Consider the following 26,626-nt stretch of genomic DNA (forward strand, 5'->3'; position numbering starts at 1 on the left):
TTTGGATTTTCTCTTCTCACTCTCACTAAATACTTTAATAAACAAACGACGATTTTTTTTATCCCTCCTTGGTGGCAAAGCATACGGCTGGGCTTACCTGATTCTACCCAATTTGACAATACAATATGTATTTAACAAGATTAGTGGGTTTCTAAGGGATATTACGTCCTAAACAAAAAGAAAAAAAGCAAATATAAGTAATTTCCTTTATTTCGTATTTGCTATTAATACTAAACAGTTACATCAAATGAATATTGACATTTGAAATATAACATACTGCCCATTTGCTATTTGTAAACTATTAACTACAATACAGTTCTTGTTTGGCAGAGTAGTTATTTTATTTTCTGCAAGAAACGAATAAAAAAAAAAAACATTAAAATAAATCATGTTATTTTGTATGTAAAATAATTTATCTCCAATGAGCTGGTAATTCTTATTGTATTTAACAACTAATTATAAGATTGCAAAATGGCAGTTAGTATCACTTCGTGTTAATAATAAGCATTATTAATATATATTCAATGGCCAGTTGATCGCAATAAATTACACATATAATCGGATACATTTTAATATACATTGAATTGTTACATACAATCAATAATTCAATCCTGAATGTTGCCATTCGATTATTTATAATTTATTATCACAGATGCTTATTGCAAAAATAAAAAAAATTCAAATTGTGAAAAAAGAAAAGTAATCGTGCAAAAATAGTCTTACAAAGCTCTCAGCTTCGATATTTACTTAAAAACTAATTGTTTTGTGACAACAATTAATTGAATTTATAATACACAACGATAATTAATCATTTAAAACTTTTATTATACAAATAAAATGTAATATATTAGTAGGTACAAGGTTTCATTACGTAATACATAGTTTTATAATAGGAATCTATTACATACATGTTTAATTTTCTTAATAAAACGACCGTCAATTCGTTCAAGATTTTTTTTCAACTGACTATATGCATACACTACACCATAAACCTTCTTTACTAAGATTAAGTAAGATGGAAGAAAGTATTAGATAAACTGTATTCCTTTTGAAATAATCTGCTTTCAATTTTGTAGTCAACAAAATTGTTACTGAATAAAATTGAAAAAAAAAATATCTACAATAAGCTCCTATGTCAAGAAATACAAACAACCCACATAAAAACGTTACAAGTCCAGAAAAAAGGAAAGTGCCTCTGAAAGCAATCTGTCTTGCCCATAGATCAGACAACAATTTTTTAATACCTGAGACAAGTTTTGGTAAAATTTGTTTTTAATTACTTTGTAAATTTTATAATTTAAAACGTCTTTATACATCGTATATAATTTCGAATCGAACACCATTACATTTATTTTGTAAAAGTTGCCATTCGCCGAACTTAGAACCTTAAGGCTTGAGTTCTTTGACTCAGGAATTAACTTTTTGGCACCACTAATTTTTAATAAACAATGTTTCCTCAAGAAGAATTTAATAATTGCCGATATTTGAAACAGTTTTTTACTTTATTAGATATATTGGACAAATGACGGCAGTTTTAATTCTTTACGTTGCTTCATGCAGTCGAGTTAACTGAAATCGAGTGTTTAAGTGTTAGTTTGGAAACTATGATTATTTCGTCGCCTGATCTGATGTTGTATGAGTATAGCTGCTTCGTTGGGAATCTCATCTCCTCAGGGCCCTGGAAAATAGAATAAAATATTTTTTATATTTACATATATAGTCTTCTTAATAAGTTGCAATATTTTAATATTTTATTTATTTAGAAAACGGAAATATTTCCTTTGTCATTTTTGTTTAACAAACGTACTTACTATTTGCATATCTCTTAAATCCTGGTCGACGTAAAAAAGTCTCATTTTGGAAGCGGGAAATCCTGCAAGTCGTTCCAGTTTAGTCTTGAGATCGGACACGGTTCTGTAATAAAAAATACATACTGTTAGTGTATAGGAAATGTTACAAAGATTTATAAAATGCGAGGTAAAATATACAGATATGCTTCTCACATATTACATTGCTTTTGTGAACTCAAATTTCGTCGTCTGAATTCTAACCCAAGTGATTGGCGAGATCTGTATTATCAACAATTGCAACACCAAGATGGCAAAGTTAGTCATCAAATAACCGAGACTGGTCAAGGGCTCTAAGACTGGTCAAGTGGTCAGGCGTGTAGCATTCAAAAGTAACGTATTAAATTTTAAGCATAAAGCAGGTTTAATAGTTTTTTTCGTAAAAGTTACTACAAACGAAAACTACCTGTAGACATCAACGGTTCGAACTTCTCTGGTGTCGCCGCAGGTGAAGGTGATCTGCACGCGTTTTTCCGGCCTCAGGTCTACTGATACTAGAGGGTCTAACTTTCCGTGTACTCCCACCAGCTCCCAATACCTGAAAAAGATTATAGGTATAGCATTTTTTTATTGAGAAAGGATAATTTTCCTGTAATATAAAAGTGTAAAAGCATTAAATTTACTGAAATTTACACACATGTTAATTTTTTTAATTATATATATGAATACACTTTAAAATTCATTGTAATTGTATGTAGCAGTAAGAAAATAGCGAGATAATACACGAAAGATGCTTTAAGAACTAATAATGCTTTTTTGGAAATGTAATTATTTTTGTGACAGGGTGAGTTTTCCATTAATTAAAGTTGACCTTTTGTCAAGTTTTTTGTAAGGATTTATCATTGTATAGGAAGAAAATTGTGGTTGCAGAAGTTGATTAAAGCATAAATTAATAGTTTTATCATGCTTTTTATAACTTCTTTTAATCGCATAAAAATGTCAAATTACAAAATAAAAAGCACTCTTCACTTATGTTCGTTTAGTAATCGAGGTTAATACAATTTCACATAATCTGCCACCTACACGCTCCTTATAAATTGGACCTTCGCCTACCTTTCCTAATCAAGACGTGTCCTTTCTCATATTTTCTCGAATAAAATGTACATTAGCATAATCATAAATTATAATGGAATTGCGTTAACATTTGGCTTCAGTAAACATAACTTATAAATTGAACTCTGTGGTTATTAAGTTATTTTTAGCCGAGGCAGGGCACAGAAGGAAATATGCTGCTCAATTTCTGGTGCAGCCCAACTGGGGAAGTACCTTACAGAAGATCACAGCTAAATAATAAAGCTTTCATTTCTTTGATTGGGGGTAGGGTCGGCAGCACGCTTGCGATGCTTTTGGTGTTATTAAATGTCTAGAAGCTACGGTAATCGCTTACCATCAGGTGAGCCGTACGCTTGTTAGCCGATGTAGTTGTATAAAAAAAGGGACATCAATGTCTCAAAAGCTGACAATTGAGAATTATTAACCTTGCCAAGATAATAAAACAATCTAATAAAGGTTTTTAAATAATAGTAAAAGGTAAATATGTCTAAACAGACATTATGAATTTTATTTTATATATTTTACAATTTTTATAACTCTTAAAAATTATATACGTAAATAACATCCAAAAGAACTGTATGCCACACGGAGCAACAATTTGAGACAGTTTAATTATATTCAATAAAATACATCAACTTGTATTTTATTGACTTTATACGAAATTTTTCCTACATCGATTTAGGTGCGTAGCTTATCAAACGGTATCAGAGTTTAATTAACAAAATTTAAACCATATTATTCAGAAGCTATTGCTATATCATGATATGTGTCTACTTATTCTTTGTTTTTACTTACTTGTCAGGCCTATCAGACTCCGGTTTCTCCATATAATATCTGATGAAGGCGCGCTCGGCTGCGTCTCTTTCCTCCGGAGGGACCGTCCCTCCTCCATTCAGTGTTCTGACGTGCGGTAGCCGCGCCACCAATAGTAACCGACGCTCGTGCTCTGTTGACTCGAATCGCTCCCATAGCGGCCAACCCTGGAAGTTAATTAACTTGCCTGTTAATATAAATTTATAAGACATTATATATACGATTGATTATTAGGTAATTAGAAAAAGCCAGGTAGACTTAGGTGAATAGTTATTAAAAACATTGGTCACATAATTTGTAATATTTTTTTTTCTTAGTTTGTAGGACTAATCGTTTATTAGAAAAAGCGAGAACGCATTTATTATATATTCTTAGTTTAATTTTTTTTTTAATTTGTATTAGTACAATAGCTAATAAATTGAACTAAATTCTATATAATTGATACTTTATAGTAATAATAATATATCATTGTTGTTTTCTTTCGTTCTTGATTTGAAACATATTATCAAAAAGGATACACACATTTATTCAAAATGTTCATAAATTAAAATTCTCGAAACACATCTGAATACTGGCTGCAGTAGTGCTATTCTGTAAGAACATTTTCGTGTCTCGACAGCGGAATCCGCGGTGAGATATCAAATTACTATTCATTAAAACTCGACAGTCCCGTAGCGCCACACTTGTGAGTGCGGCGACGTGTCGAACCCTGTTGCGTGAGAACGTTGACATTTAATAGTATGAATTCGGTATTCTGTAAGGCGATTTACCGCTTCACACATCACAATTCGAGACTTGATTCGACACTTGACTTCATGCACATATTCTAAAATACAGTCATAAGAAAAGAATATCGATAAAATAAACACAGCTTTAAATTGCCGCTCTTCGATTCGACACTCACTTCACATCGCTTGTGCGTACGGAATGTTTACAGAATTCCAAACCAAGGTGAAGTAGGTTCGCTTTCGAAGTGATCGCTGTCACTCAGGTGAAGCTCGATATCGAAATTGTTATTTACAGAATAGCCCTGCTGTAAACAAAAAGTGTTTACAATAATTATTAGCTTTTGAATAAAGCAGTCACGCCTCTCATGCACTGGACGCGATGGATAAGGATATCTACTTATAACAATTACACAAAAAAAGTAATGTCTTATTGTATACGTTTTTTTGCTCATCACAAGTCTTTGATACTAGTTTCCATTATAGGATAACATTTAAAAAAATTCTCGCCGTTGGCCTTCGACCAGAAAGTACGCGCGATCACTCATACGTCTGGTAAGTATATAAAAACATTATCTATAATATGGAATAAGTTTACTTTGTAGAGAGCAAAATTAAATCAACGTTTCTTTGATGATCCCTCCCGGATGTTTTTAAAGATTTTATACGTACGTACAAGTCACGTCAAATAAAAACGTACGACGTGTTTACGTTACGTGTATATATTTTTCTATGGTATAAAACATATATCGATAGTTTATATTGTGTATCTCTTAATCATCATTAATATTAACATAATTGACTGTCATTTTTCGACATGTCTATATTTAGGTACCAATAATTATTCCACAACTGGGTATATAGGACTCTTTCCTCATGTAGGAAGGAGCAGAGCTTAATCTACCACGCTGCTCCAATGCGGATTTGCGGATATATTCCCTACTATCAGTAACGATCGCTATCACGTGTACATGGTAACAAACGGGATCGACAGCTTAACGTGCCCCCCGAGGCACGGCGGGGAGACCCACAAGGACTAACAACCAGACCGGAAATAAATATTTATATAAACACAAATATCCACCCCCGAACAGGAATCGAATCCGCGACCGATACCAATAATTAATAAATAATAATATTTGTGTCAAATATAACCCTAAATGATAACACTAGATTATGAAGTTCGAAAATGACTCATTTAGGACCAGCAAATCTAATTGAAATCAATTTATTGGCACTCGTATGTACATATAATTTATATTGAGATTAATGTTCGTTTGTTGAGATCATTGTTCAAAAATAGAATTCGGTACAAACGTTTGCGAATTTATAGCTAGCTAACTGTCCGGACAGACTTCGTTCTGTCAAAAGTTAATAGAATTTTTTTTTTTTTTTTTGTTATTAAAACCGTCGTGGGCCTTAAGGAACATACAGAAAAATAAATTTACCGAATTAGTCGAGCCATTCTCGAGTTATGCGCTTAGCAATATTCATTTTTATTTATATAGATTAGGTATTTATTGAAGTAAAACTTCTTTACGCACGCTAGACTTGGGGAGTAAGCTGGTGAATGCGTGACGAGAGCGTTACGAAAAGTGTGATCGGGCGAGGCGATTGGAAGTTGAGAGGGAGATATATTTTAGTAAAGATAGAAAGAGAGTTACGTTTCATATATAGGGCAACTAAATAAGTTTTACTTCAGTCATTTTTTTTTGTTGGGTAAATAGTTCGCTTTTCCTTTTAATGGTTTTATGAAACCAGCAAATCAATTGTGCAATAGTGATTATATAAATAATTAGCTGACCCCATAAATGTCGTTTTGCTATATATATATATATATTATTAACCCCCCTTAATTCTTCCCCCCTATAACTTAGCTGTATGAAAAATAGATGTCGGTCGATTCTCAGAACTACCCGACATGTACACAACATTTCATAAAAGTCAGTTTAGCCGTTTTGTAGGAGTCTGTAAGTAACATTGTGACACGAGAATTTTATATATAAGATTTTTCACTGAATTTGTTCAATTACAATAAAATATAGCCTATGTCAGACATGAATAGTGTAGCTTTCTGTGAAAGAAAGAATTTTCGTGATCAGATGAATATTTACGAAGATTACCCCCTACAAACAAACAAAGTTAGAAACTTTACCTCTTTATAATATTAGTACAGATAGTATAAAAAGTATATATAGATATACCTATTGCCTTATATCAATAGAAAGATTTGATCAAACATCAACATACATAATAATAAAAGATAATCTTTTGCTTTATTAAGTAAACATATCATGCACATATATTCGTTCGCAGGTAATGAAACCCTTGTTTGCTTGTTAAAGTTATTTGTAATGTTTTGTCTTTTATTGCTTAAATACATAACCCATAGGTATTTAAAGTGCAACATGGTTCACTTTACTTGACTTTGTTCGCCCTTGATTTTCTGCAGCTATCTTTTGATATTCAGGTGATAACTGATATTAATATTTTTTTCCAATAAAATATTAGTTGTCGCCTTCGGAATTCTATTCTTCCGGATCAGTAGATGTTTTTGAGATAAAAAGTAAGCATTAAAGTTGTATTACTTATGATATTAGGTTAAAGGTGTACAAACGATCCCGAGGTATGATCCGGGGTACATGATTCCCAACAGTTTCGACAAAAATACTAGCGCTATCTTTGCAATTTCTGGGCTAACGTCTTCCCCGTACGTCTTACGTAACGTCTTCCGTCCCCCTTTGCTCGGTAAACCAATAAAGTGTCAAGGCGGTGTGACCACAAAGCGTCGATTTATCTTATATATAAAAATGAATCGCAAAATGTGTTGCTAAGCGCAAAACTCGAGAACGGTTGGATCGATTTCGCTAATTCTTTTTTTAAAATGTTCCTTGAAGTACGAGGATGGTTCTTACGGAGAGAAAAATTCTAAAAAAAAAAAAAATTTTTTAATTTCCTGAAAAAGTCTAAAAACAACACTTTTCTATACTCCCATACAAAAGATTTGTGATAATACTTAAAAGTCAATTTGAACTTTAACACCATACGATAAAGTTTGTGTTAGGCGATACGAAGTTCGCCAGGTCAGCTAGTTATAAAAAATATTAAATAGCTGTCTTCGATCTAAGTTAAGCCTGAAATCAATGTTAAATAATTGAAATCCTTTTATGAACATGTAAATGAAAATTTTACCGGTGGTCTTTATTGATATTCAGTAACATTTGAATTTCGTTTTGATCTTAGATATAATAAGTCTAAAGATATAAATCAAACAAACAATAATGGCATGACAGTTTATAAACACTTAAATGATTTATCCCAAACTCTTTCAATATTTGCTCTTACTACAATATTTTGGATATAATAGCGCATTTCACTTAGAGGGTATATTTTGGACACCTTTCCCCTATATTATATTTTATTTCATACGATTACTTATCTATATGCATTATTCAATCCGTTTAGACATTCTAGGTGTTTGAATAAAATTATCTATCAATCAAGTTTTTGCATTTATAATAGCAGTATCTAAGACTAGGCAGTTATTACAAATTCTTGGCAGTGCCTTTGATTGGATAGCTACGTCATTCAAAGTAATACAATCTTAGGTATGTGTGTAACAAAATAAAAACGATTGAGCGTAACAGTTGCCGATCAGTTGTATGATTCATAAAACTAAAGACAAAACGTCATCAGATATATGTAAAAAGATGTAAGTATATTAAAATATCCCTTTGTTTCTCGCACGCGAGCGTTCAACCTTGCTATCTCGTTTTGACCGAAAACGGAACGCGGAAAATGCGGTACGAAACACTAGTATGCATGAATTAGAATCAAAGGAATTGTGATAACCGCATTTTAAAAATTTTATAAGCACTCGATATTAAATTAATTAGTTGGGGATTTAATGTGTAACCTTATGTTTTTTTTTTAATACGGAAGTATAACAGAAAAAAACTTCATAATTTTATTTATTTGTATAAGTAGATAATATTATATTTGGATATTCGTTTAACGTCTATCTATATCAATAAAAATTAATAGTCGAACTTAAATTAATTCTGTTTTTTTTGTTATTGCCAGGACAAAATTTGTATAAAACAAAGAAAAAAATCCATTTATATACCAAAAGATAATGGCGGTAATTCGCAGGGTGAGTTAGTTTTTAAGATAATTCAATTTTCAAAGAATAGCGGAACAGCTACATACTGAACGTTTTTCCAGGCGAAATTAGGTACATAATATTAAAAGTAGGTGCCTAGGCATAAAAACTTAATTGTCTTGCATAAAAGGTAAGATATATGAATGTTGGGTAAAATAACAATAGAAATGGGAGAAGAAAAGATCCGGAGCAAGTACAATTTTTATAAAACAATTTAAAAATGCAGGTTCGCTGTGCTCGTATACCGCGTGTGTAACGTGCAAACATTTTTGGGCTTGGAACAATAAAGTTTTCAAATTTGAAATATATATTTATAACGTTTTACTTAAGCAAAAGAAAAAAAAAATTAATAAGAAGTAAAATTTTGATATAATTTGTGTTGTTTATCCAAACCGACTGTTATATTTTTAGATTAGTGCATATTTAACAGTAACGTACAGTATAAGTTATAGTAAAAGTAAAAATAGAGCAAGATACAATAAAAAGAAAATATAAAGTTGATACACACGACTTCGTCCGCGTGGACATTAACAAAAAAGTTATTGTTCAGTTTGCAGAATTATAAAATAAATTTTCTAAAATAAAAGTAGCCTAAGTTACTCCTTACCACATTAGCTATCTGCCAGTGAAAGTCCCGTCAAAATCGATCGAGCCATTTTAGAGATGAGCCGGAACAAACAGACAGACAGACAGACAGACAACAATTAAAAAAATAATATTGGTATATGTACCGTGTATATGCATTGGTAAAAAGTGGTACATCCATAGTGGTATTTAGTAAAAAGCGATTATTTTAATATTACAAACAGACACTCCAATTTTATTTATTTGTATAGATTTAAATTTCGATCAAAACCGAATTGATTATATGAAATTAACCGGAAACATCTGCATCGAGCACGTCCCTCGCGTTTATTACTCCGAACAGGATATACAAATAGCGCACACGCATGGCCACCCCAATTTATTACTATTGCTTGAACATAGTCCTGCATTCGAGTACATACGAATTTTCACACATCGCACCCGCTCCAGTACCACCTCGTAATGGTACCGCTTTGTGTCATTACTTTAAAGATAATATATGTTTAATATACACACACGGTCATCTGTTTCTGAGGCTACTTAATACCTGCGTTTTAGGTAACAATCGACTTATACAGATACACTTTTGATTTAATAACAATAGAACATGTAGGTAACTATTAATTGCACCTACACTGTGAACTGTTCATGACATGTTTACTGCGAACTGCGCAAAAAGGTCAGTGAACTCACTTTTAACAGAAATGTCTTATTAAAAAAAAAAAAAAAACTAATTTTTAACTAATTTTGTTTTCATAACTCAATCATCATTACAATTAGTTCTTATAAACACTTTCTGCAGATGATATTTAATTTTGTTTTTATTAATCTATAAGCTTATATCACGAAATTGTGATTCATTATAGGATGTTCGTAATAGGTACATGTAATACGCAATTACAAATTTAATGCGTAATTTCTTTGCATAATAAAACCATTAACGAAGACAGATTACTTCGTAAAATCAATTCCTGGTACAGGTCTTACATTTACTACACTGGCGACAGCTTTATTGTTGTGTAAATGGAACGAAATAGATATGTCTAAGAAAGTACGGTTGACCTAGCTATTAAGGTAATGCATGCATAGGTCACAACACCGAGCTGGCCAGCGGATACTATCTAGCGTTCTAGAAAACTAGTATTTTAGAATCAATTGTCTTTGCACTTAAATATTAAAGATCAGTTCTTGTTTTTTAGCGCAAAGGCGGCGTTATACGTAAGGCTTTATCCGGATAGAGCCTTACGTATAACGTAATCCAATAGGTAAAAGTTTAGATAATATAATTATTTTTCACCATTCCACTTCATTTTATCAGTCAAACGTTTCTACTTCGTATCATGTAAATTGAAAAGTTGTAGTTTAATATGACGTCGAAAATGTTCTAAGAGCCAGTATCCATTCTGCAATCAGTACCATATTTTCGAGAAAAACTAAACTTTATTAGCAACTGTTTAAACAGTCCCTGATTGCTAGTCTAATTTTAGACGTATTTTTGAAGCATGAACATTGCACTACATTAGTAAATAGTGCATCGCAAACGAACCAACGTACCCAGTTGTCGAGAACAACAGTATATGAAAACAAGTCTACTGTGCAGTGAGACAAAAGACATGAGTTACTTCGAGACACGTAGGTATTGCCTTTCGACTCAAAGCCGGGGATTTATTATGAGGGGAGTTTTTAGGTCAAGCCACTCGATGTTAGTTGAACTATCATAACGATCCTTCCTTGATTCCTTTGCGGTGATATCAATCAAATTATTTAGTTTATGTGGATTTAGTTGCGTTGTATTTCATGTAAAATATGACTATATTAAACTATTTATAATAAACCATAGTTTTTTAAAGAGTAACTGTCGAGTTTTGTTGCTGATTCTTCACTGCTGAATGTACAATTCTAAATTGAGCTTCACTTTAACTTCAATAAATTTTAATAAAAAAAAAAAAAATAGAATTCTAATTTGCAAAATAACGATTCGAAAGTGCTTTTGAAGCCTACTTGTTGCTGTATAAAGTAATTTTGACTTTGTTTTCATTTTTAAAAATAGATATAACAAGTATCTAATAGCTAATTATTTCACGCCTCCGAATGGGGTTGTGCTTTACTGCCACAAAATGAAAAATTCGGGACGAGCTTACCCCCTAAACCTCTATATTTTTATAACAATGTATTAATATGCTATAAAATACACACTTTTATACAGAATACACATCAAGCTATAAATTAAATATCATTTTAAGTCTTTTTTGAATACTATTATAGAAAAAAGAATCGATTAAAAATTTAAAAATATTATGTTTGACGTCAACGTTTTGGATGTACGGATGTTAGCGAAATAAGGCGAGAACCACTGGACGAAATAAGCTGTTTTTTTTATTATGTCTTGATAAACGAGCTACTAGAGGGCGCTGCTAGGTGTAAGCTGCAGACAATAGTTTTAAAGTGGTGTGTAAGGCGTGTAGTTTTGGATATTCCTAATTTTTATTAATACGTTTTGCCGCCATCGCACATTTGTTTTTAAAATTGGAGTATGTATTAATTAATCAAAGAAATAATTAGTTTTAAAAATATACTTTAGTACACTCGTTGTAAGTAAACAAAATATTTACAATATAATATCGGCAAATATGAGATATACACAGGATTTTAATTTAAGTAAATAAGTATTAAGCTTACCTTACATTTGCATATACAAAGCAAAGATAAATTCCGGGAGAAGACTTCGCATACTAATACTAGCGCGGGCAAATATTTACACAACCCGAGTTTTTGTAAAGAATATAAAGTACTATAGACCTTTACGTCTTTATGTTTAAGAAACACAAATAATTAAACTTTCTTGAAAAGGGTTTCATTAATATAACCAAAGTTTAAATTATCCTAATTCTAAAAAACAGCTTGAATTGACAATAAAGGTTTTATGAGCGTAGCTGTAAACCTTAATCAACGTTTAAATATGAAGAGACTTAAATTAACTTTTAGAGTTTATGATGCTAATAATTCATACAATCACTGAGTAATTAAAATTTTAATGAAACAAATGTATCTTAAATTGGTAAAATCAAAATTATCTTAATTCAAATAGGCTTCAAAAGCACCTTCGAATCGTCATTGTACAAATTAAACCTTCAATTATTTTTAAAAGTGAAGCTACTACCAGTTCAGAATGCAGATTTTGCAGAGATGAATAGACAAGAAACTCCGCCGTTACTCTTTGAAGAAAATATAAACTGTGTTTTTATACAAATTTGGTTATATCATGCTTGAAAAACAGCGTCACTAAGGCCATACATCCTTATCATCCATGTAAGCTTTAGCTATTAATTTCTTTTTAATACAAACTTCAAATTTATTCTCAGACAATTTTATTTGTAAGATGTAATGGTATTTATTGGTGTCTAAGATTAATAATTATTATTTTACTATGTTATAAAAGAACTCTCCAATATTACGTTTTAAGGCAACTGTGTTTAAGGTAACAATCAACTGATACACATATTAACATTGTTTATATTAACCGCTAATCCTACACATATAAACATAACACACAGGCTTAGGGCTTGAAACCAGAGGGCTCTGAAGAGGAATACAGAGTCACTGCTAAAGCCAAGTCAGCGTCAAAGGGCCAGACTGATCATATTATGATGAAAACTTTCAAATATTTCAAACCGTTTCTACTGCCAATTAAAGTCATTTGAATATCACTGCAGGGCGTAGGAGTGAAACGAACACCGTTGATCGGTCAAACTGACTCACGTGTACCTCATAACCGGTTTCTTTGAACTGCGGGTAATCTTTCAATTTGCTAAAATATTATTCACACTTTAAATCGTATATGGGCTTCCTACACGTGTGTATTACGTTTTAAAATACTTAAGTAGTTTTAAATTAAGTTTAACTAAAAGCTATGTTTTATATTTAAAAAAAAAAATACTACGCTACATTAATGTTTACATTCGTGTATCTATCTCAATGAATATTATTTTATTTTTGAATTCAATTTATTTTAAAGTCTATCAAGATACAATAAATACAAGAATATTGACGCTGATAAAACAACACAATCTTTAGCGTTTATTTGTTATTGTTATTTTTTGATCCAAAAATTCCTAACAAAATTATCTACCCTAAAAAAACTTGAACATTTTTATTTTATGATCAATGTCCTTCGCAGCATAGATAACAAAGAGGTATGAATTATTAGTGATTATTAATGTCAATAACTTAATAAGTGATATATATCGTCTATTCTTCTTTGAAGTTGTAACTATTTCAATTTGTAAATCATGGTGATAATCGTACTGTGAACGAAGCATGTCGGTTCGGAACACCTAGTTCAATTGTGCATACTAAAAAGTCAAGGGCGTTAAAGTTACGTCACTATACATATAAGTGCACGTCCCTTGAGATTTGTAAATATTACGTAACGCGATACACAACTACATCATCTATTGTGAATAACAGAAAATTAAAAGACAGAGTACACTTTTCTTTTCGCTTACGCTACGCTTCAGCCTGTAATATCCCACTGCTTGGCATAGGCCTCTTTCCTCGTGTAGGAGAAGAATTAGAGCTTAATCCACTGCGCTGCTCCAATACGGGTTGGCGGATATATTCGCTACTATGAGTAACGATCGCTATCAGGTGTACATGATAACAACCGGGACCGACGGTTTATTGTGCTCCCCGAGGCATGGTAGGGAGACCCATAAGTACCGCAAAACGACAAGGATCAGATCACGGCAAACACCTGTATGGCCAATAAAAAAGTTTGTCATTTGCGGGGATCGAACCCGTAGTAACAGCCAGCGCAACAGCCATAAACCAGTGCTGTGACCGTTGCGACAACGCAGCGTTTCTTTTCATTTTAAATATAGTAAAAGATAAAAGATGAAAATGTATACGATCGAGATCATCTTTTGTTACTTTTTGTTTCCGACCGATTGTTTCTAATCGAACTGGATCCGGAAAAAAAGAATACAGAGCGTTCAAAATATAAAATGGAAATATAGTTTCAAGTAAACGCGAATGTTGCTTTTGGTAAAATATATCGTACACAATAAACACCAATCAAAGTAGTCTTAGGAAAGCGAATATTTTCCCAATTCATTAGTGATTTGAATAAAAATTGGACTCTACAAGGTTTATGTTTCACATTAGCATAGTAATATATGTGTTAACGACACAATTGACTTTTTTATGTTCATAATAGTTATATAATATATAGCGAAATATATAAATTGTCAACAAATTTTTTTAATTAAAAAGGCATATTTTCACTGACTAATCACGTAAACTACTAGCTAGCTAGATTATAAATAGCAAACTTTAGATAAGAAAGAATTACAGTAAAATTCAATCCATCTGTAAAGGTAGAGTAGAGGGCTATAGTTTAGTATATTTTTGAGACCCTAAGTGGAAAAAAGTTTCATAGACATATTATAGTTTTTATATATGATTTTGTCATTAGACTGTATATTAACACTACCATACCTACAATACTAATTTACCGCGGGTAAAAAAAGGGCGAAACTAGTATAATAATAATTACGCTACCTATAGTTATTTGTGATAATAATGATATGTAATGTTTAATTTTTATAAATATTACTTCTGAAATTCTAAAGCAACGCACCAAACGTCACTGTAACAACGTTTATATACGGATACGTTTCGTACAAAGCGATAAAATAATTAACGTTTACGACCTTTTTCGATTATTCGTTCAAGGACGTTTGTTAATTTTATAGCACGCTCCGAATGTCTACATTTGACGTAAATAGGTCAAGTTCGTTTTAGCTCCTAGACCGCTCTTTACACATAACAAACATAAGCATACTCACACACACGCACACACACACACACACACACACACACACACACACACACACACAATATGCAAATATCGTAATAAGAATTATAATAATAAATTCCCACACATACGTTGGTACATATGTTTTTAATTAAGAGAACCAAACGAACGAATTCTCATATCAGTTATATCATTCTAAATCAACACTTCTGTTATATTAAAATGTATATATTTCTAACCGACTTCCAAAAAAGGAGGAGGTTCTCAATTCGACTGTATTTTTTTTTATGTATGTTACTTCAGAACTTTTGACTGGGCGGAGCGATTTCGACAAATTTTCTTTTGATCGAAAGGTGGTGTGTGTCATTTGGTCCCTTTTAAATTTGTTTGAGATCTAACAACTACTTTTCGAGTTATATCTAATAATGCGTTTTTACTTGACGCTTTTTTCGTCGACCTACGTTGTATTATACCGCATACTTTCTACTTGATGTACCGATTTTGATAATTCTTTTTTTTTGGAAAGGGGATATCCCTAGTTTGGTACCATGATAAGGAAACCACGATCTGATGATGGAATCCCAGAGAAATCGAGGGAAACTCTCGAAAATCCGCAATAACTTTTTACAGGGTGTACCGATTTTGATAATTTTCAATTTAATCGAAAGCTAATGTTTATCATGTGGTTACATATAAATTTTATCGAGATCTGATAACTACTTTTTGAGTTATCTTTAATAACGCGTAGTTACTTGAGTATTTTTTCGTCGATCTACGTTGTATTACTGTTTTTTTTTTCGTTTGCGAGCAAACACAGTTATAAATAATATAATAGTAAATATATATAAATTAAACAACAGTCAAGCTGCGATACAGCACGTATAAGTGGAAGTTTAAATTCTGACCAATATTAGGTTTTTCAAATGCATTGTTTTATCTATGTATTCGTTTTGTATGATTATTGCGAAATTTATTTATAACTACATATTTATAAAACAAAGAAACACTTGACCTTTAACTCAGTTGACTTATCGCGATTTTCTAAAATAATCACTGTATTAGGTAGACCAAGTTAATAAAAACGAAATATTGTTAAAGCGTTTCATCAGTTGCCGTTAGCTATCTGACGTACGACGGTATACAACAGATACAAGTTTATGATATATTTTTAATTTTCGCCATCGAATTTCCAGTTGATTTATGATATATAATTATGTTACCCGAGGTGAGACAGGGCCTAGTGACCTATTTTACCTCCTGCGGTTAAAGACTATTAGTAGCTAATGCGAGGGATTAACTTGATCCTTGATTGACAGGTGAAACACGTCCAAATCTTAATGAACCATCTAACGGCATGATAAACATTACGATACAAACTGTACTTTTATAACAGAATCATTAATTTTATTTTAATTTTGTAAAATAGAAACGTGTTCGCAATAACCTTAGATCGACGTCAGATTTGTAATGAAAAATTGTGCAGCAGTCTCTTGCATTCTAGGCAATTAGCTGGACTTAAATGACTGCAACATTCTTAACGGGCTTATAAAATGAGACCTTTATAATTTATTACTATTAAATAAAAAAATAAATAGTGAATTAGTGATTGATTAATTAATATACCCTTTTATATAAAAAAATATTGAAAATTGAAAGGAAAGTAAACATATGTATTTAACAATATTATTATTAGTTATTATAAAAATAATCTCCAGTTAAATAAAATTAGTATGAAGTGTATCAATTAAAATTTTGACGACGTAATTATCTGACATTCAATTTACATTGAATTAATGTACTCGATTTTTTTGTCTGTAACGAAACAACGTCATATTTTATTATACCTGTATTAAATCATATTTAACAAAAACATCAATTCTTAACTTGCAAGTTACAAATAAATACACATCAAAATAATCCAGATTATGACAGTGAACATATTTTCTGTAGATTATTTTGTTTGATTTTTTAATGAAACGTTTAGTTGCAGACTGCAGTGCTAAACTAATTCATTCTTTTAATTCGAATACGTATGTGAAGTAAAGAATTAGCATCTCCTTTTTCGTTATTGTTGAAACTACTTCATTGCATTAATCTATTCTGTGTAAAGGTATTAACGTAATGTTTACTACATTTGTCTTATAAGGCGATATGCAATTCTCGAACTTCCTCGTCGAGATGAGCATTAATCGTGAAAGGTACGAGGAAGGTCGACTAGTACACTATTCCGTGAGAATATATTTGAAACATGATCGTTAATTTGTATTGAAATTATGTATTTAGGCACTTTAATACTGCATTAGTATTATCAGTCCTAGTTTGTAAGAAAAAAATTAAAGATATTTAAATAGATTCGCCAACCCGCACTGGAGTAGCGTGGTGGGTTAAGCTCTGACCCTTCTCCTAAATAAGGAAAGAGGCCTATGTCTAGCAGTGGGATATTACAGGCTAAAGCGAAATAGATTCGAAAAAAAAATATCTATATTTTTTTGGTAACTATCGCACGCTATCTCGCTATTATACTAATTACAGCATCAATCTTACCTATATTATATCGACATCAGTTCACCTATGAAATATTACGTTAATCCGTACCACAGACCGAAAACCTGATGATAGTAGACACATGTAATGTAGAGTACCACCAAATAATTATAATGTAATGGAAGCATCAATATAGCTTATAAGCTTTGGCCAATTTTCATTTTAATTTCAATGACTTATAAGTACGTTTTCAGAGAACACGGCAGTTTTATACATTTATACATCTATTTGTATGTATAGTAAACGTTAACGAACTGCATAGTGACGCATTATTTCATTTCAACGTGAATCAGCGGTCGAACCCCTTTGCGATCCTTTTACGGCCGAACCCAATATTCAATCTAAAGATAGAGATAGGTAGTTATCATCGACTGCTAATAACTAGCTATCTATCCTTTGTAGTTGTCCCAATAATTCGCATAGGGGACTACTATCTCCAGTTAGCTGTAGATAGACCGGCTACCTGAGCTCTTCCTTACATTCCAGTATACACAGCGTCACAGACGGCCTCAGTTATGTTACACAGATGTTTTGTAGTATTTAAATTTGTCATACAAATTTTATTCATATTAAAGTAATCTTGTTTTATAAAAATATGGACAAATTAATTTTTACACAGACTTTAATTTATAATAAATGATATTATTTTAATATGGAATGCATGGTAAATCTAGTAACGGAACGTTTTAACACGACACGAAAAGACGCTACGACGCCATTACGCTTTATTGAATCGTTGTTTCGTTTGAATTAGTATAATTTTTTTACAAATCAAAATTCAAATTATACAAATCATTGCAAATTATAGGTACAATCATTCACCAAATTGTTTGTTTTATTCACAAGATGAGTAAAGTAAGTATTATTTCACAAGAAACATTATTTTTATTCAATTAATTGTTGCAAAAGAGCAATATCACTTGAACTGCTACTTGAACTTGAGTCTGCCATTATTTTTCACTCGAAATTAATTTTATTTTAAACAAAGAAAATACTTTTTCAATTAATAAATCTTAGTTATCCCCCGAAAACTATAGATCGGATATTGTTGTTACTAAAGATAACCAACGTTACTGACAGATAGAACTCTATTATTATTGGGACGCTTACACTGTCATTTTCATACGAACTGTTATCTCTAGTAAGCTATCCTCCCTCTCGTCGATAGACAGCTTTGAAGGATAAGATTGCCTATCGTCGACAAGTTTATTGGGTCAGTAAAATGAATGATAGATAGATATTTCTGTCTCTAGTAGGACATAACCAGAGATAGATTGAATATTGGGTTCGGCCGTTATTTTACATCCCATTCAACAATGCAATGCCTACCACATGCCTTTATGGTATAAGTTAAAAAAAAATATACACTTTTTTATCGTAGTCGACTTTAAGGTTTCCGCATTTTACGGGCACGCTACCGAGTTTGTATTTTATTTTTGCTGCAAACTTCAACCCGCGATTTAAATTTTTTGTTTCATTTTTAACTTTACCAATTCAACAGTTTAATATACCTACATACACTATGACTGCTTATTTACACCCTTGAAGGAAAGCTTCCATACTAAAATATCTTAATATCGTGTATAAAGTCATTAAAGTCTCAGTCTGGGTGTAATATTTGTATTTGAATTTCTATGTATATTTATCGCAAAAAAATATAGTTATAACAGTCGGCTGTTACCTATAACAGAAGCATTAAGTTGCTTACTATAGGAACATAATTATATAACAGATTTTGAGTAGGACATATCCTGCTGTTCTCTACCTCAATACTTATATGAAATCATGCTGAATTGGATAAAGATTGAGAAATGAGGGTATTTGTAAATTTTTAAATAAAATTGTTCCAGTGGCACCGGAATCTGATTTAATATGTGGTATATGCTAACAAATTTCATAATATTACGTAAAACTATTGAAGCTCCATGGCTGGTAGGTTTTAAATGCGTGTCATTCAGAGCGAACATCATAAACTAACTAACGCAGTAACACTTTCACGTCGCCAGTACCGTGACGGTGTGTCGTAATTGTTTATTCTAAATTTATATTCCGATTTTAAGTTTAATATATTCATTGAATTGTTAAAATATGTAGAATAATCAATTGTTATATAAGGATTTTAAGATCAAGATCATGCGTTATCTTTACAATTACGAAATCGATACTAATAATTACGTAAAATATAGTTAAAATTGACCTAGTTATTTTCCTAACGTTCATTGAAAACAACTAAAATGTAAACAATAATTAATGTGATGTTATTTTATGAACTGAGTTTGTTTCTTCGTAGCGTTGTAAGTTTTATACAATAATAAATAATGTTCAATAAATAATTTTATTTTTGTCCGTTTGTTAATCTATAATTTAGAATTTTTATTAATTAATTGGGAATATTATTTGATATGTGAGGGCTATTGGGCATTACGGATCAGCTGTATATACCAGCTGTTGAAAACAATTTTCGGTGACCTTTGCGTAAATATGTCGTTGGTCTAACGCCAAGTATTTATAAATTCTTTAATATTCATTTATTTTTCTTTATTTAAGCAGTTTTATTACATAAGGACTATGCCACTTCATAGGAACGTTACACAATTAATATTCATTGCCTGTAGCGTTAAAAACCCTTGTTTTAACTGTATTATCAAAGTGAAACTCAATGCAAAATTCAATTAATACTAATACAGTACATAAATATAAAGTTTTAATGAAATCGTACAAGCATGTAGCACTTTATATTTATAATACCACTAATACCAGCAACTCAAATTGATTCGCCTTGTACAATGCATTACGTTAGCATTATATTAGGCTATTAAAAAAAATTCTTTAAAACTGTATTAGTAACTGCACAGGTTACACATTATACACACAAGCGTATAACACATAAATGATTTACACAATGTTGAAATAATATGCGAAAGAGAGTTACATTCAGTTGCGCAAGCGCAGGCCGGCGCTAAGTAGAACGGTACTAAATCCGGAAGACCTTAACCCACATCATCTCGCGCTCCCGAGGGACGTGATCGCGTTACGTTATACGTACAATGTTTTAATTAATTTCAGTACAGTCGGGAATAGAAGGTACCTTACTAACATTACTTCCGTTTGAAGCGTACTCTGAAATAAATATTATTCTAAGTATAAAAATAAGCGTAGAGCGTTTAAATTAACACTGAATATGTAAGATGTTAGGATTTACTAGAAAGTTTAAAGAATGTTAATCTTACGTAAGTTTACAGACTTATAATTTTTAAAATAGTATTTGTAATTGAAGTTATTATATTATACTTCTTAAACATTTTTTATGATAAAACGAGTTTCTATGTATGAATGCATGATAATCCGTTTACTTTATCGGTAGTAATGGAAAATTTGTTTTGTAGTAGTTTGTACGTATGTATCTTATAAAAATATAACTTTACAATACAATATATACGTGATGTTATTAAAATCCATATTAATTTATTAAGAAAGACTTGACAGACTCTAAATAGTACTCGTACTAGCTAACTAAACAGTCGTTGACTGTCTATAGAACTATGGAGCACTTTAATAGTTTATATAATCGTTACGTTTATTGAAATTTAACAATTTTCTTATTTTAAAGTTAGAACGTGATAAAAAGCATTAGAAAATTAAACAAAATAGAAGAAAGAGAATTGTCTATTCGTTCTTAAATTTTAAGCATAGAAATTCGAATTTGGCGATTCACTTTTAATTAGAAATGTAGAATTTTTTATTCTAGTTTTTATATATAACTAGATCGGCAAACAAGCGTACGGTTCACCTGATGGTAAGCGATTACCGTAGCTTATAAACGTCTGCAACAACAAAAGCATCGCAAGCGCGTTGCCGATTCTATCTCCAATTCCCCCCAAGAGTTCTGGTCACCTTACTTAACACCAGGAACACAACACTGCTTGAAAACAGTGCTATTTAGCTGTGATCTTCTGTTAGGTCACGGTATTACCCCAGTCGGGTACCCATTAGCAAGAATCTGATTTATCTTTGTTTAAAAATAAATTGTTGTCTGTATTATTATTATTTTTTATTTGCATATTGTGAAGTAAAAAATAAATAAATAAAATAAAATATCGTTACAAGTGTACACGAGACGATCAAAACGCATAAGCAATGATGATGTAATGATTGGCGCGAGTGATTGAGTATGCAGTTACATCTTGCAATAATAATAGATACGAGACACCTCGCCTATCACTAAGAGGACTGATTAGGTAAATCTATTTTATAACATTAGGAGACAAGAGCTTGTTTCACTGGCTGTTTAAAAAGTCTATCTCATACATTGTTATCCTCAAATTTACGAAAATAATTCGGAAAGAAAGTAATAAAAACAATTGACGAAAACAACAGTATTTTTTACAGACTATTTTCTTTGCGGACCTACTGAAGAGTGAGAGTGAACTGTACTGTAACTGTTCCACTGCTGAGACAAAAACCGCTTCTTTTAAAGGACTGGAGCCCGCCAAGATGCTTTACTGGTGAATGGACATATTTTTCAAAACTTCTTTTTAAACATGCAGGTTTTAGTTCATTTTGATTACTGAACATAAGCTTATATATAGTTTTAAGCCTTAAGTTACTTTAATTATCCCTTTTAAAAAATTGATTCTCTTTCTGTTATTTAAGTTTTATTTCTATAATATTAATACGTGAATAAAAAACTTTGTACCCTTTTTTTAAGAAAATTGCGCGGACGGACGAGGTATGAAATTTCGCACACTTATAGTTTAGATAGAGAAGGAGTGCAGAATGCTAATATTAAAAAAAAAATACATTAAATCAATAAAAAACATTAAACATACTACCATGTATTTAACACACTCACGCATATATAACTATTCATCACTTCAGCCTATGGCAGTCCACTGCTGGACATAGGCCTCCCCAAGTTCGCGCTAGACATCCCGGTTTTCCGCAATCCTTATCCAGCCTACATCGGCAATATTAGGTAGATCTTCGGTCCAACGGGCCGGAGGACGTCCCACACTGCGTTTGCCAAGACGCGGTTTCCACTCTAGGACCCGTCTGCTCCAACGGCCATCGGTCCTGCGACACAGATGACCAGCCCACTGCCACTTCAACTTGCTACATAGCCCGTTCCATTGCACGTTGAGCGACTTTAAATTTGTGGACCAGTCCCTTCGTCAGTGTCCACGTTTCGGCTCCGTATGTTAACACAGGCAGGACGCATTGCTCATATATAAGTATTACTCTTTTATTTATTTGTGAAGCCCCTGGTTAAATTATGGTCGAATTTCGACCACTGGACGACCACTGGACGACCACTAGTCTTTATAAAAACTTATTAAAAAAAGAACCGATAAAAGCAACAACGTTGTGTTCCAAATTGTTAATAATGTGTGTTTTTCTTAAACAGGCTAAGAGACGTGAACTTTATATGTGAAGAGATTACGGACTCTACTCCCTGACCCAAAGGGTCAGGAGAGCTGAGTCGGGCGTTCTGCGTGGAAAGGTCTTAAATACAAATTGTGGTGAACACATGTTGAATGACCTGGCCGGATTTATTATTCTATAGATATTTCTGTGCACTATTTTCTAAAATTTTGCTTAAAGAAATATACGTGCTTTCGGCAGAACGAGCGTTCGAGAGGATAAATATAGTTCGTATAGTTTTGGTAAAAAGTTGTATATTTATAAATTTATTATATAATACGTAACAATGATCGAATATATAGAAATTGAGGTCTGATTGACCTTATGCTTGGTAAGGTGCAGCTGTCACGTCATATTATCATTAATATTACTAGTTTGTGGTTACTGTGGACTTATCTATTAGTTATCTTTTTTATAAACACACTATTTTTATTAAATTAAACCATTCATCATCATCACATATTTGTAATTGGCCGTAACTTAATCATTGTTTTTTTTTTATATTTGTAATTTAGCTGTAAGTTTTCGAAATTTAAAAATAAAATAAAATATGTTTATTTATTTATTTTATACCTTTTGCATAATACACAATTGAAAAAATACATAGTTACATTTGTAAGTAACACAGCTGCAATAATTGCAACATGCGGCCTTATTGCTAATGCAGCGATTTCTTCTAGGCAACGAAAGAAAGAAATTATGAGAAGGGGCGAAAGATATATGAAAGAAAGAAAAACAAATAAATAAAATATATCTAAACATAGTTTACATACTTACAAACAGACATACATACTTATACTTACACACATATATACACAAATATACATACACAAATACCTAAAAATATAATAATTAATGAGTCGACTAAAACGGAGGGAAACAAAAAGACAATATTAAAATCAAATAATATAAATAATAGTAATGCCATTATTCAGTATAACACGCTGCAGCCTGTAATATCCCACAACTGAGCATAGTCCTCTTTTCCCATGTAGGAGAAGGATCAGAGCTTAATCCACCATCCTGCTCCAATGCGCGTTGGCGGATATATTCCCTACTATGAGTAACGATCGCTATCAGGTGTACATGATAACAACCGGGACCGACGGCTTAACGTGCTCTCTGAGGCACGGTGGGGAGACCTACAAGGACTGCACAAACACCCAGACCACAGCAAACACCTATATGGTCAAAACAAATGTTTGTCACGTGCGGGGATCGAACCCGCAACCGTCAACGCAACAGGCACAATCCATAGCTGTGACCGTTGCTCCAACGCGGTACATTGGTATATTTGGATCTTAATTTTAACATTTTAATAATAATTGAATGTAATAAAAAACAATTATATACATATATTACGAAATCACAGCGTAGTAATAGTTGGAAGGTAGTTTTAGTAAAACGTAAAATAAAAATAAAAGTGAAATTGAAATTCATAACGTCTAACCTCGAACGAAATCCGGTAATTGGTTCACAAATATAATAAGCTGTAAAAATATTTTAGCCATGGTTACCGGACCGGTATTTCAAAATGTTTACAAGATCTAATGAAATCGCAAGGTTTTCTCTAACTAACATCCGTGAGCTCGGTCGACGATTTAGATAAAATCAGTCTACAGCTAGTATAAATACGAGTATAAACAAAAAATAATTTTATAGATAATTTAATTACTTACTTGCACTCTTAAACTCTTGAGGGCAGGAAACTTGGCAAGTCTGTCCACTTCGTCCCACGTCGATAAGCACGTGTTGTTTAAATTTAAAAATCGCAGGTGCCTGCAGATATTAAACAATGTGTGTCATAATGAAGCACCACTATCATTTGATCATGCAGGTCAAGTATGTCAATGATAATTATGAAATAGACTTATCACGCGCTGATGAATTCAACATTGAAATTTAGTTGATACCTCATGTACTTTTAATATTTATTCACGTTAAATTTAAATTAAAACTTATTTAGACAGTGTAAACAATTTAATTAATACTCACTGGAAGGCGTCGTGACTCTTTTTGTTGCCGTTACTATCATCATTGCACTTATCACACGGATCTGGCTCTAAAGTTGTTATGGGGCACTCGTTTACTAAAAGGGATTCCAAATTAGGGAAAGCATAGCCGAGTTTCGAAACTTCCCGCCAGCTACTAATCGGGTTTCCGGAGAAATGAAGTTGTTTTAGGTTTTCGTGTATCGGTTCAGTCACGTCGATGTTAAGCCGAGTGCATCCCTCGCAAAAGTCATTTTCCTCGACCTCCTTTCCGCTCAAATTTACATAGGAAAACTCATTAAGGCTCAAGTGCAACTCTTCGAGAGCTGGCAGAGCCTTGAGCAATCCGTGGACACTCGGCCAGCGAATGTAGGTAGAGTTTAAAACGAGATTGCTGAGGCTATCCCAGCGCGGCTGAAGTGCCTGCGCGGCTTGAAGTTGTGCAGACAGACGGTTGAAGCTTAAATTCAGAAATCGGACACGCGGTGTCTGTTCCAGTACCGCAAATACCTATAAATGATGGTGTAAGTGAGCCCGACTTGAGCTATAATTTATGCATAGTAATTCCTGATTGCGGATTATATAAATACGGAAGTTTGTGGTTGACAATAAAATTGCATTCATAATTACGCTATAATTATGTCGTTAAATTACATTTTGCACTATAAAAGACAACGTTTGTATGTTATTTATTACATTAATATCCTAAATGTTTACTTCTCTTACCTCTTTCCAATCAGTCAATTTGTTATGGGCAAGATCCAGTTCAACGACGTCAGCACATTTGTCAGCTAAGGCACTTGAGTCCCCAGCACAGTCTATGTCGCAATCGTTCAGTACCAAAAGTGTAGGAACGCTGAGTCTAGGCGAGCGTTTGGGCACGAAGATGGCCACTGGCATATCATCTATAGGCGGATGGGCTTCACCCTTCGCACCATATTTACGCTCTAATGCTTCCAGAAGCGACGGCATTTTAACCTGCGAATCCATATAACATTTTACTAACTCTCATACCCACTTAATTATGACAAAAACGAAGATAAAATATCAAATATTTTATCATGCGAATATACCACTGTTACTTATTGATGTATTCCTGAACTCGAAAGTAAAGTCAGGTATAAATTTTAATACAATTTAGATTTTCATTATAAACGTACATGATGCAAGTTTCCTTTGTAATTATTGCACGCGCAACAAAAAATATATTGCAATTTGCAATGCTGTCAATCAAACGTAAAAAAGCGGATAGATTATTTCATATTATTACCATTAAATTGTTAGGTTAAAGGGTAAGGTTAGTTTATGATTACTTATTTGAGTAATATAATAACAAATTTATAAATGTGTTTAATATTTTATCCTTTATCCAATTTAAAATGTATTGTTACTTTATAATAAGTAACATAATTATATTTGTTATCAAGGAAAGTATTAACTATTATATTAGCTGTGCCCCGCGGCTTCGCTTGCATTGAATTTTTTTAAAGTATCCAATGTTACTTCTAATACTTCCAAAAATATGTGTAAAAAGTTTCATGATGATCAAACCAAAACAGTATCATCAGATCAAAACAAACTTACATTCACATTAATAATATTAATATTAGGGATTAGGGATGATGCGTAAAATGTTATGTACTATTATATGTACTTTTAAAATTATTATT

General features: G+C 32.1%; 1 protein-coding gene across 1 annotated transcript; it reads right to left on the reverse strand.

Annotated features, from left to right (window-relative positions):
• Window positions 1-192: 192 nt before the first annotated feature.
• On the reverse strand, window positions 193-25,928 carry LOC123660830 (tubulin-specific chaperone cofactor E-like protein). Its single transcript, XM_045595862.1, has 8 exons — window positions 25,883-25,928; window positions 25,683-25,849; window positions 24,961-25,466; window positions 24,645-24,744; window positions 3,696-3,880; window positions 2,254-2,385; window positions 1,800-1,914; window positions 193-1,678 (listed from the first exon to the last, which is right to left on the reverse strand). The coding sequence occupies exons 1-8, from the start codon at window positions 25,926-25,928 to the stop codon at window positions 1,553-1,555; spliced, it is 1,377 nt and encodes a 458-aa protein (XP_045451818.1). The 3' UTR covers window positions 193-1,552.
• Window positions 25,929-26,626: the final 698 nt, after the last annotated feature.

Source organism: Melitaea cinxia, chromosome 16 (assembly GCF_905220565.1).
Source record: "Melitaea cinxia chromosome 16, ilMelCinx1.1, whole genome shotgun sequence".
Lineage (NCBI taxonomy): Eukaryota > Metazoa > Arthropoda > Insecta > Lepidoptera > Nymphalidae > Melitaea > Melitaea cinxia.